An 18,326-nucleotide genomic window follows, 5' to 3' on the forward strand; every position below is an offset into this window, starting at 1 on the left:
TTTATCTGCCCAGTCCTTTGTGTGCAGGTCCCCTTGTACTCGAACAGACTTCATGCGAATGGATTTCGTTCAAATTTTTATAGAAACCTTTAAATTTGTTCGCAATTCCGTAGATCAAATTTCAGCCGTCCAACTCAAAGTATTTTGGAACTATAGCGTCAAAAAAAGACATTAAAAGACATTATGTGATGATATTTTAAGGGATTATGATGCGCGAGGATAGAACCTGGTACCTTGTGGTTCGCAGTCCAGTAACATAATCCGGATACAAAAGCAATTGCTCGTGCAGCGTATTTATTAACTGGATTATATGCTATTCACCACAAACTCTCCCTCCAGTGAATCGGAGGTGAGACGAACGATATGGCTGTTGAGTGGTGATGTATTTAACTGTTGTCTAATGGGCCTGCATCCAGTTGAGTAGCTCCAAGCGTTATGACGAGTGTTTGTGGGTGAGTGGTTGCTGCTGCTGCGCCAGGTGAGTCTGGCGACTTTGGTTGCGAGTAGATGGCACTACAACAACTGTACGAAGGCTGAAGGTTCATCGTCCGAGGTCACCAATGTAGCGATTTGAGATGCGTGAGGATAGAACCCGGGATCTTGTGGTTCGCAGTCCAGTAAAATAACCAGGATACAAAAGCAATTGCTCGTGCAGCGTAGTTGTTAACTGGATTATATGCTATTCACCACAATACAATGACTTTTTTTAAAAAAAAACTTTAGATTTGAAACAAGAGATTCGACAAAAACTTGATATCCTATTTTTTGACGGTTACAGTTCTTACTCTAAACTTTATATATGAGGGAATAAGCATTTAAAAATTCTAAAGAAAGGAATTTAGTTAATGATATCTAAATTAAAAATATATTTTGTCAACAGATTCCGGGAGTAATTCATCTTTTTGGGGAAATCAAACCGCATGAAGTTTGTTTAACTGTCTAACCGCACTCTTGCAAACATAATACTAAGAGATAGCAACATGTACGATGAATTGAATCTAATGCCTTTTAATATTACATCAAGATTAAATTTTGGATTAAATGCATTAAAAATGACTGTCTGTAAATTGTCATATATCTGTCTACTTGAACGTGATTTTTATACGCGCGCAAAAAAAACTATATGAATAAAAATTGTTATGTAGATGTATTTTTAATTTTATACACAATAATCCACAGGAAATGCTCCAAAATGCATATTCTATTTTTCTGAACAGGGAACTGAGAACAAATTCTTCAGTTGGAAACGGAATAAATAACGTACTCTGATATCAAAATATCAAAAAAAATATCAAAAGAGGAACAATCAGCCAGGTATTAAAATCACACAATAAAATGGAGATAAAAAACATTTTTGGATTACGTGACGTGTGTTTTAAAATACTGAATCAGAATGGATTAGCAAGAAGTCTAATTACATATTGTTACGCAAAAAAAAAAAAAAAAAATGGTGGGTGTACGATAAAAAGTCCAATAGACCCCATAACAGATAACGATGCTTTATAGCGCATTCCAAAGAGAGATTTCATTTATTTATTGATGTATTTTGATTAGAATCTGATTTCTTCAGCTTCTGTGACAGAAGATTAAATGTTCAAGAACTGGAGCCCTGATAGAGCTATTGCCAAGTTTCTGGAATATTCGGGTTCCTTCATTTCTGTTGTCAAAATCATCAAATTTGTCATCATTGACTTGGTATCCATTCACCATACTTTAGAGTTATCTGAGAATTTCTCTTTCTTATCAGAAAACTGGCTGCACAAGCAAGCAATATTACAAATTTGATACATACTTATAGCATACTTATACATACAATGCACACACACACACACACACATATATATATATATATATATATATATATGTGTTTGTGTGTGTAAGCATTATTTTATGTGAAGCATGATGCAGTTTTGAAGACAGTGAAGATACTTTTAATTTTTGTGACGTCGTTTTATTTCATTTTGGATTAGCAGGCATATGTACAAGCGACGAGCACACAGAACGACACAGAAAGGAATGAGGAAAAAGCTCTTGAACATTTTATCCCTGGTCATATATAACCTATGATTTTGATAGGGAAAATATTTCTTTACAGTGCTTATATATTATTAAGATTTCGATAGGGATTTTCGTTACACGCGTCGAAGAAGCAGGGGAAACACGGAGATCTTTTTAAAGAAGAATGTGTCTCGTCAGCGGTATTTTGTCCCTTCAGTCGGAGTGTGGGAAAGTCAGGCTTTTAGCCGATTCTGCAATTTTACATAGCTTCTCTTGAATTAATTAAGTAGAGACAACGGAATTGGATCACGAAATAAGAGAATATTTTAGAATCAATTTAATATGGGCTAAATTAAGATAAAACCTTGGAAATTAATTAAATTGAAATTAACAGTATATATATATATATATATATATACTGTTAATTTTAAAGATCCGATAAAATATGAAAAATGCCAAATGAAAAGAGCAATTTTTTTTAACCAAAAGTTATGTACAAGCATAGTTACTTTTCGACATAATCATCGAGAAACATACGGGGATTGGTAATATCAGAGGTTCCTTTTTTCTATACTATTTTCGACAACTGTTGCCGCTAGTATTGTCAGATGAAATTTAATATTCTCCTAAAATTCCACATTAGTATGGAATTAGCATTTTGGCATTCCATCCAGTTCTTCAGTTCTGGGAAAGAATGAAAAATCATTCAACTCTAAGTCTTCCTCTCCGTTGAGGGACACAATGGGGGAGGGGGTCGCCTCAGAAGTTGATCAAATTTTTCGAAAGAAACGAAGAATGCTGAAATCCCAGGTAACCAGCATGTCAATATTGAGACTTTAAAAAATGAATGTGTTGACAACTTCTACTCCATATTCTTCCTTTAAAAGAACATTTAAAATATCTTTCAGACTAATGGAGCTTCAAATGTGTGTAAAATCGAGTTTTTTAGAAAAGACAGATAAACTTAAAAAGCAAAACCTTATCTAAATATACAATTTGATACAAATTGTACAAATATACAATTCATACAAATTTGATACAAATATACAAATTTGATACAAATATACAAATTGATACAAATATACAATTTGATACAAATACAAAGACACACGAAATATATTTACACATATATAAGAATTTTTCGTTTTATGTTATAAGATAAAATTGCTAGATTTACGTTAAAAATCTATATATCGTTTTAAAATCTATATATCTCCCTTACTCCGCATATATATAAATATATGTCAGTTTATTTTGGTTGAAGCAGAATGCAGGTTCGAAGACATTGAAGAGACAATTTACATTTTTAAATTCATTTTAATATCCATTCCGGGAAAGCATAATTATTTACGCGCAGAGACGCGGACAAGCCACGTCCGCCACCGCGCGGTACAAAAGCAGAAGTAAGAAGGGGAAGGAGCGAAACAAATGATCACTAGTCTTATATAATATGGGATTTCCGGCCGCGTGGCGATTGAATACACGTGTTGACCTTTGACAAGGGCAACGGAGGGATCATTTTCATTTGATACGTAGAACTGATTGCGCAGTAATTTTTATACAGCTTCATACGTGGAATGGGATCAGGAAACAAGAGAACACTTTGGAATGACCTCGACATGGGCCGAATTAGGCGAAAAATTTAGGAAATTAATTTGGATTAAATTAGATGTTAAAATATCATTACATATATATACATACATAGAAAGGGAGATAAGATCTTTATAGATGTATGCGGGAAAATCACTTTCGCTGATTTTAATTAGATTTCTTAAATTTATCCTGTCGAGACGAAAGTGAACCAAACAGATGAGGTTTCATCACTTTACCTGAAACAATGCTTTTCTCCCGGCAGAGATGTATTTTCCCACTCTTCTTCTGTAAAGTCGGAACCTTCAGATCTAGAGCACCAGAAATCCTGACTGGGTGCGTAAAAGGACATTGCCATGTAGTTTTGTGCGATGGGAATGGTTGAAAAGATCATCCAAAGGAAGATCCATCTTTGCCACACTCCATCGTGGCCTATGATATCTAAGATATCTTCATTCTTCTGAAGAGGCTCTTCTTTTAAATTTTTTCGAAGATTCTTTGTGATTTGAATGGAATGAAATTGATCCTGAAAAAACAAAATTATTATTTCTGTTTTGGATAAAAATTAAAAAGGTATTCTTCTAACTTTTTACATAGGTTATGAAAAAATAGTGCATAAATATTTTACATATATAATTAATGAATAAGAATACGATGATATATATCCTAAAAAATACAAGAAATATTTCCGCTTTACATAAAAATGAATAAGATATTCTCATGACATTTTACTTAGGTATGAAGATATGCAGTATATACTGTTTACCTATACAAATAATAAAAAAGATTGTGTGTGGTGGCGTTATAAACATCAAATGGTTTCTTCTTCAACTATCATATTTGGAAACACATGTATTTTAGCTAGCAGAAATATAAACCTCAAAACAATTCTTTTTTTAAAAAATGAGTAGAATTTTTTTTTAGTAAAAAAATAAGCGAAATTTTTAGAATTTCTTTCCATTGTTTCAAAAAATAATATTGCACAAAAATAATATTTATGCCGTCTTAAAATGAAAAAAAAAATTTACTTTTTAATGATATCAGCTTAATTTTACCATTCAGATTTTCCCTGGATTTAAAAAAAAAATTAAAAAACCTTTTTTGCTCAATTTTTAAGAAAAACATTCAACTGTTGCAGTGAAATTTAAACAACAAGCGACTATATCTTTCGACTCCAGGTTTTTCATCTTGAACATGATTGGCTGTTCCGGTCATGTGATTCAATGACGTTTGTAAGATGAGTCTCCTTTTAGTCAGATTAATCTTACAACACATTTTAATTACTATTCTTCAATAATTTAAAGTTTTTCTTAACATTTCCATTAATTCCATTAATTTTAAATAAAATATTAAGGTACTATACATTTTTTATTTATGATTTCAATGAAATATATGCACGTTTGTATAATAATTTCAGATACTTTAATTATTTTTTAAAGATATTTTCTAAAGTGAGTAATTAGTTTGTAAATATTATATGGTAATAAGTGGTTAGACTCAAATCGTGATATCATCGCCAAACTTGATTTTTTTCGATTATTCGCCAAATTTATTATTAGACTTAGCTTTGTAATTACATTAGAATATTTAAAATATTAACGAAAAGCTGTCAAAGAGTTATATAATTCCAATCACTGTTCCAAGTTTAATAAAATTTTAATATTTCTAAAAGATAATTTCGAAATTATTTCAGTATAAATGGTGCTTACATTATAAATTATATTTTTAATATTTTCTATTTTTTGCTAAATAATGTTTCTTCTATTTTTCATAAGTTAAAAAATATATTTAAACCTATTTTTAAAAAAATCAGTTCATTTTCGAAATATATCACAGATTATTTTCATAGTTACTTCTGTTATTTAATTCTGGAAATTTCTTCCACTATTGATGAATATTATTTGAAGATTTGCCATATTTTTCCATTCTGAGTAGTTTTAATATAATGCAGGTTTTGAAAAAAATTATGAAAATTTTTGATGACCTACTTACGGATTTTAATACTCATATCTTTCAAAAAAATTATCTTATAGGAATGCTTTTTTGTATTATCTATTACAATTATTGTATTATTTATTACTATTACTGTATTATCTATTACAATTATTGTATTATTTATTACAATTATTGTATTGTCTATTACAATTATTTGTTACAATTATTGTATTATCTATTACAATTATTGTATTATGTATTACAATCATTGTGTTATCTATTACAATTTTGTATTATCTTTTACAATTATTGTATTATCTTTTACAATTATTGTATTATCTACTACAATTTTGTATTATCTATTACAATTTTGTATTATCTATTACAATTATTGTATTATCTATTACAATTATTGTATTATTTATTACAATTATTGTATTGTCTATTACAATTTTGCCTTATCTATTACAATTATTGTATTATCTATTACAATTACCGTATTATTTATTACAAGCATTGTGTTATCTATTACAATTTTGTATTATCTATTACAATTATTGTATTATATATTACAATTAGTACTTTGTATTAAAACTAAAACAATTCCCTTTCTAATTATATAAATTTCGTTTTCGTACAATATTTCATTTAACTTTGATAATATTTTTAATTCAGTTGGTTACTCTACCTGAAACATTGTTTTTAAATGCTATGATGAAATTAAAACTCTCCATCAAAAGGTTCAAGCACGTGCTTTTGAAAATCAATAAATCATAGTAGGATTTCCACTTCACTTGAAATATACACTTGAAAATACTCTAATAATCAGAGAAAATATATTTCGATTTTCAGATTGGCTTAATGGAATGAATACTTTAAATGGCACGGAAATCTTTCTGATAAACTTTTTAAGTTATTAAAAAGAACCAGGGAAATTACGTAATAGAATGACAGCAGTGAAAATGCAAAATACGATGCAACATTCACGGAATTTCGAAATACGAGTCCAATTACAATGAAACATCAGTTGTTCGGATAGAGTGTTTTAATTTTTTCTCGACACTTACATCCTTCTTGAAATGGTTGATTCCATTTTTTTACTAAATAAAAGCTGAATTTTCTTTTATTAATCTTTTATCATTTTATAATAAGCTATGAAATCGAATCATTCTACAAATAACGAATTGAGCCGTAAAATAATTCCATACAGGATTGTTATTGGCAAAAGATAATTATATTTTTGAAGTCTTACATAGCAGATATTTTTAAATAACAAGAGATAGAGAATTTCATATAGAGATTCGCTGTTTATAGTCTCAGAATTAGGAAGCAAATTAATGTCACATTATAATCACTTATTGCACTTTGATTATTATTAGAGATGCATAATCCCCGATTTTTTGAATAACAAATAATTTTGCTATTGTTATTTTTAAATATTTGTTACAAATATCTGTTATTTCAATCATATTATTAATTAAAAATTATTACTTAATATTAAATATAAAATTTATTAATTGTAATTAATACTTAATTTATTAATTTAAGTAAAGTGTGATTGAATTAATTTATCTATTTCAGCTTACTTTTTAAATTTGATTTTTTTTCAAAACTATTTATTTAATTTCTTTATTGGAGTAAACCATTTTCTGAAAAATTTGAATTAAATATATATGTCATTTCTTAAAAATGTTTACTTTAGTTCTATATTCTACCAATAGATGGCGCCAGAAGTAAACGGAGTATATGTAAAGTCATGTCACAAGCAATTAAAAAGGATTTATATGGAATAGTGCATCATCAAATGCGAATATCGGAAAGTCAAGGTTACTCTCATGAAGTGGAGTGGAGACTTCACACTTTCCAGTGAAGTCACCGCTCCGATAAATTTCAATGATATGCAATTCAATGATACGATAATTCCAATAACCGGCCCGTTCACTTTTCAATCCATTCACAGATTTCTCCTTTTCTGTTTTGTTCGAGAGCTTCCATTGGGCAGTCGTATCGATTGTTACTTTCTATCGTGATCCAAAACCTGTAATCGAAATATCACCAGTAAGATCGTATCAAGTAAGATCAATCACACCCCTCTTTGAAAATTATTGATCACTGGTATTTATGATATCGGTTATATGACTTTATGATATCGGTTATATATAACCGCTCATAAAATATTCGTCATCCCTAATTATTAAGTCCGTTTTTCCATAGCAATAAGTCCAATAATTTATAAAATGAAATCGGCAGGATGCCTTTTACATATACCAAGTTGGTAGATACTGACACCGCTAAAATTATTATTTGTTGAAAAAAAACCTTTCTACATAGCAGTTGCTTAAATGAAAGGAACTACACTTACAAATAATTCCTTTTTTTAAAATAAAATGTTTAATCCTAAGTTTTCAAAACTCCATGTCCTTGGCACAGAATATCGCGCAATATTGTGCGACGTTATTTAATCAATATTCCAAAATGTTAAATAATATTGCATTATATGTGTGCTAAAAGCGTAAATCATATCAGTATTACTCCTTACTTCCACGCTTAAAGTTTTCAAAACTCCATGTCCTTGGCACAGAATATAGCGCAATATTGTGCGACGTTATTTAATCAATATTCCACAATGTTATACAATATTGCATTATATGTGTGCTAAAAGAGTAAATCATATCAGTATTACTCCTTCCTTCCAGGCTTAAAGTTTTCAAAACTCCATGTCCTTGGTACAGAATATTGTACAATATTGTGCGACGTTATTTAATCAATATTCCACAAAGTTATAAATATTGCCTTATATGTGTGCTAAAAGCGTAAATCATATCAGTATTGCCCCTTCCTCCCATGCTTAAGTTTTCGAAATGAAAGATTGCAGTTGTGAAGCAGCTAATAGGATTTAAAGGGGCATCTCAAACACAACGATGGAAAAGGCCATATTCATTGCAATGGCTGAAACCTGTTTTTCCCTAGTAGCACACAAATACTGTACAATATTGTATAACATTGTGGAATATTAATTAATATCATTTAATATTGCAGTATAATTGTACTACAGTTATACTGTACAACAGGCTGTGCTACCTGGATTGAAGGCATCTGCTGTCATCAGAGCAGTAGTAACTCGGAGTCAACAGCAAAACGAGAGTTTATTTATTTATACGGTAGCATCTCGTCCAAATACTTGTAAATCCCTGATGGAGGTACATAAGAATGCAAAGGCCATTTTTGATACTTAAGAGTATTCAAATGAATTTTTAATTTTGAATTTGACTGATACAGTAACTAAGCAAAAAATTAAAAATCAAGAATTTTGCCACGATGTACAAATTAAATTTATTCTAGATTGCAAAAAAAAAAAAAAAAAAAAAGACAACATATATTTTAGAATACTTTTTGCAATGATCAATTCTGTAAATTAAACGAGTCGTAGAATGTAGAAAAAATAAATGTCGTACATCATTTAAAATCATCTATTTCATGTAGATCAAACTTATCTTAGAATGCGAAAAATGAGATGGAATACATTGTTTAAAATCACCAATAATCCAATAGATCAAACTTATCGTAGACTGTTGACAAAATAGATGGAATACCTTTCAAAATCATCTATTTCTTATTAGATCAAACTTATCGTTGAATGGGAAAAAATAGATGAAAAACATTTTTTACAAACACCTATTTCAGCAGATTAAACTTATCGTAGAATGTGGAAAATTAGATGGAATACATCGTTTAAAATCAACAATAATCCAGTAGATCAAACTTATCGTAGAGTGTTGACAAATTAGATGGAATACCTTTCAAAATCACCTCTTTCTTGTAGATCAAACTTATAATTTAATGTGAAAAAATAGATGAAATATATTTTTTACAAACACCTATTTCAGTCGATTAAACTTATCGTAGAATGTGAAAAATTAGATGGAATACATCGTTTAAAATCAACAATAATCCAGTAGATCAAACGTATCGTAGAGTGTTGACAAATTAGATGGAATACCTTTTAAAATCAACAATAATCCAGTAGATCAAACGTATCGTAGAGTGTTTACAAATTAGATGGAATACCTTTCAAAATCACCTCTTTCTTGTAGATCAAACTTATCGTAGAATGTGGAAAATTAGATGGAATACATCGTTTAAAATCAACAATAATCCAGTAGATCAAACGTATCGTAGAGTGTTGACAAATTAGATGGAATACCTTTCAAAATCACCTCTTTCTTGTAGATCAAACTTATAATTTAATGTGAAAAAATAGATGAAATACATTTTTTACAAACACCTATTTCAGTAGATTAAACTTATCGTAGAATGTGGAAAATTAGATGGAATACATCGTTTCAAATCATCAGTAATCCAGTAGATCAAACTTATCTTAGAATGTTGAAAAAATAGATGGAATACTTTTCAAAATCATCTATTTTTTGTAGATCAAACTTATCGTTGAATGTGAAAAAATAGATGGAATACATTTTTTACAACCTATTTCAGTCGATTAAATTTATCGTAGAATGTGGAAAATTAGATAGAATACATCGTTTAAAATCATCTATTTTCAGTAGATCAAATTTATCGTAGAATTCAAAAAAAGAAAAAAAAAAGAAAGAAAGGAATATATCTTTTAAAATTATCTGTTTCGTACAGATCAACCTTATCATAGAATGCGAAAAAAATAGATGGAATACATAATTTAAAATTATCTAGCTCCGGCAGACCAAGCATTCTGTGGCACTATCTGACACAACGTTATGGAAAACGGCAAACAAATTTTGGGGAACTTTCAGAGTGCATCTAAAAGGGATTTTTAATCCGTTTTTCATGCGACAGATACTATTTTATATTGTTTATAACACTGAAAAAAACTTTTTCTTTCATCCTTAAATTCAGATATTCAGTACATGTAATGATATCAAAGTGACTCTAGTACCATTTATTCGTCAGTCAAAAAAGTTTTCTAAAATAAATTTTACATAAAATTTGTACAAAAATTTTCATGGTTTAAATAAAAATTATATATTCCCAAGTTTTCCTCTTTTTTCCCCTTTCTAAATTTTTTAAAACCTTTTTGGTATACGAAATATACAACATATTGCAATCATCAAAATATTCGAGCTGGAGATTTAGACGAATTTTCATGTTTTAGAGCTCCTTGTGTCGCCAAAATATATGTTTAGAATAAATTCTGTCTGTCAATAAGCACGATAATTCAAAAACCTTTTGAAATGAAATTTGGCGCACCAAATTTATTGATTTCTGTCAACTTTTGAACGAAATGCATTAGTAGGAAGTTTACCAATTCATCAGTCCAAGTAGAAAAGAATATTTTATCTATAAAATACAAGGAGTCAGATACAGAGAATTTAGCACAAAGTTTGAACAAATAAAATATAGAAGTCTATAAAATTTGGAATTACATCTATGGAAGAGTTTACCATTTGCGGTCTGCACTCTTACATGCAAGGAGCTGAATAAAATACGTGATCTTCTACAGTTTCGATTCCATGTGCAAAATTTTGGCTCCAATTGTTTGAAACAGTAATAGAATCATTCGTATTATTGTTCGTCAATAGCATGTGATTAACATATAAATACCAGCTTCATTTACAATATTACGAAGCATACACCTCACATTAGTGAAACTCTGAAAATAAAAATCTGAGTTCTTCTGATGTTCACAGTCTTATACAAGGTCCCCGAATTTACGCTTGGTAAAAGGGATAACATTTTCATGCGAAAGTATGTGAGAAGGAGATGGAAGTATTATTTTCACTGATTAATTTTCTAAAAGAACACCAAAAGAAGAGTTTTTTTATTGCTCAGATATAAATTTAAAATTCTAATTTATTTTTATGTCAAAATTACATTATGTGTACGCTTGTAATGTGTAAATATAACATATATATTTTTGTGTACAAGTTAATATTTAAATATGATAAAAAGTATTAATGAAACTCAAAGGTTGTTTACAAATTTTTTGAGTACTTTCAAAAGAATCAGTAAACAATGGTTTGAATTAAACCAATTTTAATATTCCAGTTATAAAAGGCTGAGACTTTAATTCATGATCTCGTATTATAACGTTTACCTTAATCATCAAAATTGCGATTGGAAATAAAACAGTGGACAGAAAGTTATATTTTATTTCATTTTTCAGCTATTTGATTGAATTTCTGACGTCTGCAGTTAAGCACGCGATGTTTTTGTCACGATGGAAAACAAACAAATAATGCTATCTTCATGTTTTTATTATGTAACATGTTTTGGTTTGAGGTTTTTAAAACTACAAAATATACGATTAAAAAAGTAGCGAATCATCGCTTTTAACGATTTAACTTTTCGCTTTTAGGTTTATTAAAAAAAATGATAAAGAGAGTTGGCACATTTGGCAACTTACCATCAACAAAAATTTACAATTTGGCGCAAATGTCTTCAGTATATATATATGCATAAAAAATAGTTGAAAATACAAACATTATGAAATTTCAAATAAATTTTATTCCTAAAACAAACTAAAGAAACTAAAAATTATTTCTGAATCAAAAAAAAGATACAATTGTATTTAGAGAGCGCTAATGCTGCTACTACAAAAACAGAGATGAACTTAACCAAATTAGTAAAAATAGCAAGTTAATACAAGCAAAAAGGAATAAAAAAAAGAGTCAAAAAAAGAAGAAATTAAGAATCCTTTCTGAAGACTTTCTCAAGGGTCACACTCAGGCAGGGATTTAAATAAGAGATTTTTTTTCTGTGAGGGGTCTGACTTTCGTCCAGCAATATTGACAGCTCGTGATCTGAAAATCCTCTGAAATTTAGGTCCCAGAGATAAATCAGTTTTCACAGAAATAAAACAATAAATTATAACTACCAATTTAAGAGAAAATTACAATAACATAATAATAAAAAGAACACTCACAACCAAAAATCTTTAAAAATAAAAATAAAAGGACATACCAGTAGCAGGTAAAACTTCTATAAAAAGGCATCAAGCCATAACTGCCCTTGCGTAAAGCGCTTCGTCATTCTAAGTAATAAATAATTGGAGGGTCTCAGCGCCATCTATTGAGTATGTTAACATGTACCAGAAAGCTTATTTTTAATTGTGTAAAAAGATTAGAAAGAAGACAAATCTTCTCTTATTAAAACTTCTATATTGCAAAAGTTTTTGACAAATTCATAAGTAGTTAAGTTTTTAAATAGATTATTTGTTGTTTCAATATAAGAAATTTTGTTATTACAAACTCTTTTGATCCTGTTAAATTGTGAGAAAATTAAATGTTTGAAAATTTTAGAGTTTAGATTAGATGGGTAATTATTAAGCTTAATTATATTAAAGTTGAATTCATTCCTTTTATCGTAGATACCAACTAATGTTTTACTATTAGAAATTTCGATCTTTAAATCCAGATAGGTAGCTTTAAGTTGATTTTCGTTTGTTTCAGTTAGAAAATCTTTTGGATAACAATTAGTAACAATATTAGTATTATCTAAGTTTAACAAAAATAAGTTATCAATATATCTCCAACCGTTTATTGCACGGTGTTTCTTTTTTTCTTATAGTAATGTAGGAAAATATTGACTAAAGCACTTGAGAAAGCTGTCCCATTGGAATGTTCTTTACTTGTTCATAAAAATTAATTCCAGTAAAAACGTAATTTTAGTTAATATTAAATTTACATAATTCTAGCCAGTTATTTTTTGTAATAATATCTTCATTTAAATATTCGTTATATTTAAAAGTACAGGCATTTATTAATTTTCATGAGGTATATTAGTGTATAAATTTTCAAAATCATAAGTATTAAGTTTATTAAAGTTGTTATCTTTTAAAAAATCCAAAACTTCTGTGTTACTATTAATTATAAAGTTATCTTCATCTTTAATTTTATTGAGGATAATTTTGAAGTATTTAAAGAAGTGTTTTCCCGTATAATAATTATAACTGCCAGTGCTACAAGTCACAAATCTAAATTTTAATGTTTTTTTTATATGAAATTTTACTGTTGGAAACAAATAAGGATAGCTTAAAGAGCAAGTCTCAATTTTAGTTTCTTTTCGCGAAAGCTAGCTTTCTTTTATCTAATTCTTTTTTCCCGGTATTCTTTAAAATGTAAGTTGAATTAGAGTTATATTCATTAATAAATAGTTCTCTATAATAAAATCTACAAATTAAACAGAAATTATTTGCTGATTTATCTATTACTATAATAGCAAAGTTCTCTTTTAATATTTTTATTTCTTTTTCCAATGTTTTGTTAAAATAAATCCCTCGTTCTTTAGATCTGCCAATGTCTGCATTCAATTTCAGGAGAATTTCGGGTCACGAGGGGTCAATATTGTTGGATGAAAGTAGACCCCTCACTGAAAAAATCCTTTGTTTGAATCCCTGCATGAGGGTGACCTTTGAGAAAGTCTTCAGGCCGGATTCTTAATTTCTGTTTTTCTTCTTTTTTTGATTCTTTTTGCTTGTATTAACTTTGTACTTTTACTAATTTGGTTATATATATATATATATATATATATATATATATATATATATATATATATATATATATATATATATATACTAGCCGCCTTTGGCGACCAGCCGGTTCGCCAATCTTAATGTTCGTTAAAATTTTAATAATTAAATATTTTATGCAATTCCTACTTTAATAGCTTCTTCATCAAAATATTTTAAAACTTCCAATTTTGATAGTCATATAATTCTCTCATAATATTATAAACGCCTTCAGTCATAACTTAATATGTATCTCTCTCATTTTCTGTTAGTTCCCATAGAATTTATACTATAAATTAAAGTGGAAAGGATTAATCTGCAATTAATATAATAATATTTTTTACTGAAACAAAGCATTTTTTTTTGTAATATGATTACTGAAAACAGTCACTGAGCGTTTAAACTTTATGGGCACTAAAGAATATCTTTCCTAATTTATGTAATATTTCAATAATTTGTCCACAAAATATTCTCGGATTCATTATGACCAGAACGATTCATTAACAATGTTTAATTTTAAATGCATCAAACACTAAGAAAATAAAACGAATCGTTTAAAATAATCGGTTGAAAACAGGTTAAAAAAAAACTAAAAAAAAAACGATGTACTTAAAACTATAAACGTATACAAAAAATATATAACTAACATAAATACACTTTAATTACAAAAACATGCAACTAACCTAAAAATAATTTAAATCATTCGTTGATAATGGTTGTCATGTCAACAATCAGAACACAATGCGCATGCGTGAATTTTCAACGCCAGTTACGTTAACGCAAATGCGTGAGTTTTTCTACGCCAGTTGGGGTAACGCTATGCAGATTAGACATTTTTAATTTCCTTTATTCTGTTTTATTTTAATTCAAAAGTACTTCAGAATGAATCTGAAAGATCGATTCATTAACAATGTTTAATTTTAAATGCATCAAACATTAAGAAAATAAATAGAATCGTTTCAAATAATCAGCCGAAAAATCTTAAGCCTAGCCTCATGACTGTTGGGAAAGAAAAAAAAACTGAAGCCGTACTCATTTGGCGGTGGGGAAAATGAAAAGATTTTTTTTGCGGGAAAGTTAGTTTTTAATTAATAATTAAAATTCTAATTAAAAATTCAAAAAAAGGCTATCCTAGCTTTTAAGTTAGATCAAACTGCACACGGTGTGCAAATTTGATTAAAATCGGTTAAGTAGTTTAGGAGTCCATCGCGGACAAACAACGTGACACGTAATTTATATATATTAAGATATATATATATATATATATATATATATATATATATATATATATATATATATATATATATATATATATATATATATATATATATATATATATATATATATATATATTTCGTTTTATTCCATTTCGGGAGACATGATTTATGTTTAATCAGAAGCGCCGAGCATATCAACACAGAACGACATAAGAACGAAATGAGGAAAAGTTAATGAAAATTTTTATCTCTGTGATTATATACTGAGAGATTTTAATAGGGATTTAATAGGGCATTTCGAACCAAACAAGGGAAGTATAGGGATTTTTTAGAAGAATTTGTTATGACCAGCAACTTTTTATCCCTTCACTCGGAGTGTGGGAATCACCAAGCATTTTTACAAAGCTTCAGTTGAATTAATTAATTAAAAAAAGGTGGAATGGGATCAGGAAATAAGAAAATATTTTAGAATGAAGTTGATATGAGCTAAATTAAACTGAAAGTTAGGAAATTAATTAAGTTTAAATTAGATTTTAAAATATCATTACACACACACACACATATATATATATGTGTGTTTAAAACGGATTTTCGAAAAAAAAAATTCTTTAAATTTTCGAGATAAAATTTTGAACTCAAACGAGTTTGAGCCTTAAAAAAAATTCTAATTATCGTTATCTGAATATCGCTGCATGCGTAAGCTGATAGTCACGTGATTATTTAAAACCAGTTTACACTAATTTTTCAAAAAAAAAAAAAAAAAAAAAAAAAATCTGACCTTGAGAAAACAAATTTTAGAATTCGATTTACTTTAAAATAGTGAAAAATCATCGTTGTTCTAAATGTTGGTGATTGCGAAATATGAGTCATTATTTGTAAGTTATAAGTTTGAAAGTATAATTAATATTTGAAAAAAAAACTGTATTATCATCCACTACAAGTTTTAAAAAAATGTATTTGAAATTGAATGGATGAATAAAAAGTATTTTTTAGCGATTGAAAATTTGAACAAGATATATATATATAGGAGAGAGAGTGTGAGCTAATAGTAGGAATTGAAAAATGATAGTAAAAAAAGAGGAGACATTGCCAGAAATTTGGCAACATTTTATAACTTTATAAAACCATATTCAAAAGCGGAATAAATTTTGCATCCTATTAATATATCTAGATACTAACAAATTAAATGTGCAAAAATTATAAAAGCAGAAAACTCAAGTCTTTTACTTACTAACTCTTCTCTGTCTTCTTTATCAGACATTGCTAGAAAGTAATTGATTTTTCTAAAAAAAAAAAAAAGTAACATTACTTATTGGCCACTTTATTATTTAATTTTCTAAAATACTATTAATTTTTAAAATTCGTATTTAGTTTGGCGATTGAAAATTGTGTTCCACTTTTTCCATAGCTTCTATCATACTGAAGAAAATTCCAGTAATTTTCTTTGTCAAACAAATTTGGCAACAAAAACAAATACCTGCATTTCAAAAGACAATGTCTACAAGAGAAAAGAATTCTTAATGAAAACATGCCTCAAACAGCAAAAACAACAACAACAACGTAATTAGGAAATATGACGAAGCAAATTTCGATCCATCAATTTTTTTTAAACTACTGCAGAAAGTTTGAACTGTTTGCAGTTTTTCAGACTGTCAAATATCTTATCAGATTCTTTAAACTCATACCTTAAGGGAAAAATGACGTTGACATTTTTTATCGAACATAAATAATTATTTGAATACTTTAAAAGTAGAATCTCAAATGAAAGTAGAATTTTCTGCGTATCATTTTTAATTTTTAACAAAATTGACTTAGGCTTCGTGTTAAGATCACATGTTAAATTTTATTTGTCTCGTTTACTGTATATTTCAATTACCTTATAAATAGAAACATGCACATTTGAAACTGTTTGTTCCATAATTTTGTATAATTGTGTTTAATGAATCATTACTTTTTCTCCGCGTATTATGTGCATACGTTTCAAAGATATTTGCTTAATTATCCAGTAGATTAAGATTCATTTGTATTTTTGTTCGCTTATGACTGTGCTGCCATCTATCGGACAGAGTTGAGTTAATTTATTATCAAATGGATCGAGTTAGCAAAAATGATATTCAATAGATCTTAAAATATTTTATGGACTATTTCTATCTCATATAATTAATTACAGTAGATCGAAGAGCTGAACTTTTTAGTTAATTATTTTATCATCTCAATAGTTGTTTAGATCAGCGAAGAATTATTTTGTATAGTTTAGCAAAATATTTAGATCCAAACTGCTCCCTTCCGATTTGGAGAGAAAATGCGAATTTTATTTATATTTTGAATGCAAAGACAAATAGCAAAGATAAAGAAGAAATGAAAGATACACATTCAAAACACACAATAACAATAAATGACACAGAAAACAAAACAATTATACGAAACAGTGAAGATGTAAGAATATACAGGGTGTCCTGAAATTGCATAGCGGGAAAATGCATTACAATTAAGGATTTTTTAAAAAAATTCTTGCACCAAATTTATGTGACAGGACATAAATTTTTCCTCCCACAAATTTTGGTTTTAGTTCCAAGAATTGTCGATAGATGGCGCTCAATACCCTTTTATAGTTTTCCCCCATGTAAATCATTAAAATACGCAGCTTCAGAAGGGGTTACTGCTTAGACTGTAAAAGCTGCATTTGTGTAATTAGACATTGGAGGAAAGGATTTTTCTTGTGTTGGAATTCCACCGATTAGGGGAGAGTATTACTACAACAATAATAAGCTTAGAATGCCAATTTCAAGCCTCTAAGTGTCCGCAGACGAGCACAATAAAGCAATTCTACATTCAGGTATTGTTGCGGATAGGAAAGTCGGAACTTTTCGACGACACTGGCTATTACAGAAGTAAATATTCTTTGATAAAAAGTTTCTGAAAAATAGTGATGTGATTTCCAATTATTTATTTACATGCTTATTGTCTACATCGCCATCTATCAACAGCTTTTTGAGCTAAAACTAAAGACTGTGGGTGATAAATTTTATGCCCTGTCACATTAATTTGTTGCAAGATTTGTTTTTTTTTTCTCTCTTAACCACTTT

The 18,326-nt window shown here is 28.5% G+C and overlaps 1 protein-coding gene across 1 annotated transcript in view; it reads right to left on the bottom strand.

Moving 5' to 3' along the window:
- The window catches only part of LOC129976021 (organic cation transporter protein-like), a 75,385-nt gene extending 58,741 nt beyond the window's left edge, over positions 1 to 16,644 (bottom strand). The window contains exons 1-2 of the mRNA XM_056089353.1: positions 16,472 to 16,644; positions 3,828 to 4,114 (exon numbers count right to left, since the gene is read on the bottom strand). Coding sequence (XP_055945328.1) covers positions 3,828 to 4,114; positions 16,472 to 16,546 — 362 coding nt within the window. The 5' untranslated portion in view covers positions 16,547 to 16,644. The remainder of the gene's footprint in view (positions 1 to 3,827; positions 4,115 to 16,471) is intronic.
- Between the last annotated feature and the right edge of the window lie 1,682 nt (positions 16,645 to 18,326).

The sequence above is a fragment of the Argiope bruennichi genome, chromosome 7 (assembly GCF_947563725.1).
Source record: "Argiope bruennichi chromosome 7, qqArgBrue1.1, whole genome shotgun sequence".
Classification (NCBI taxonomy): Eukaryota; Metazoa; Arthropoda; class Arachnida; order Araneae; family Araneidae; genus Argiope; species Argiope bruennichi.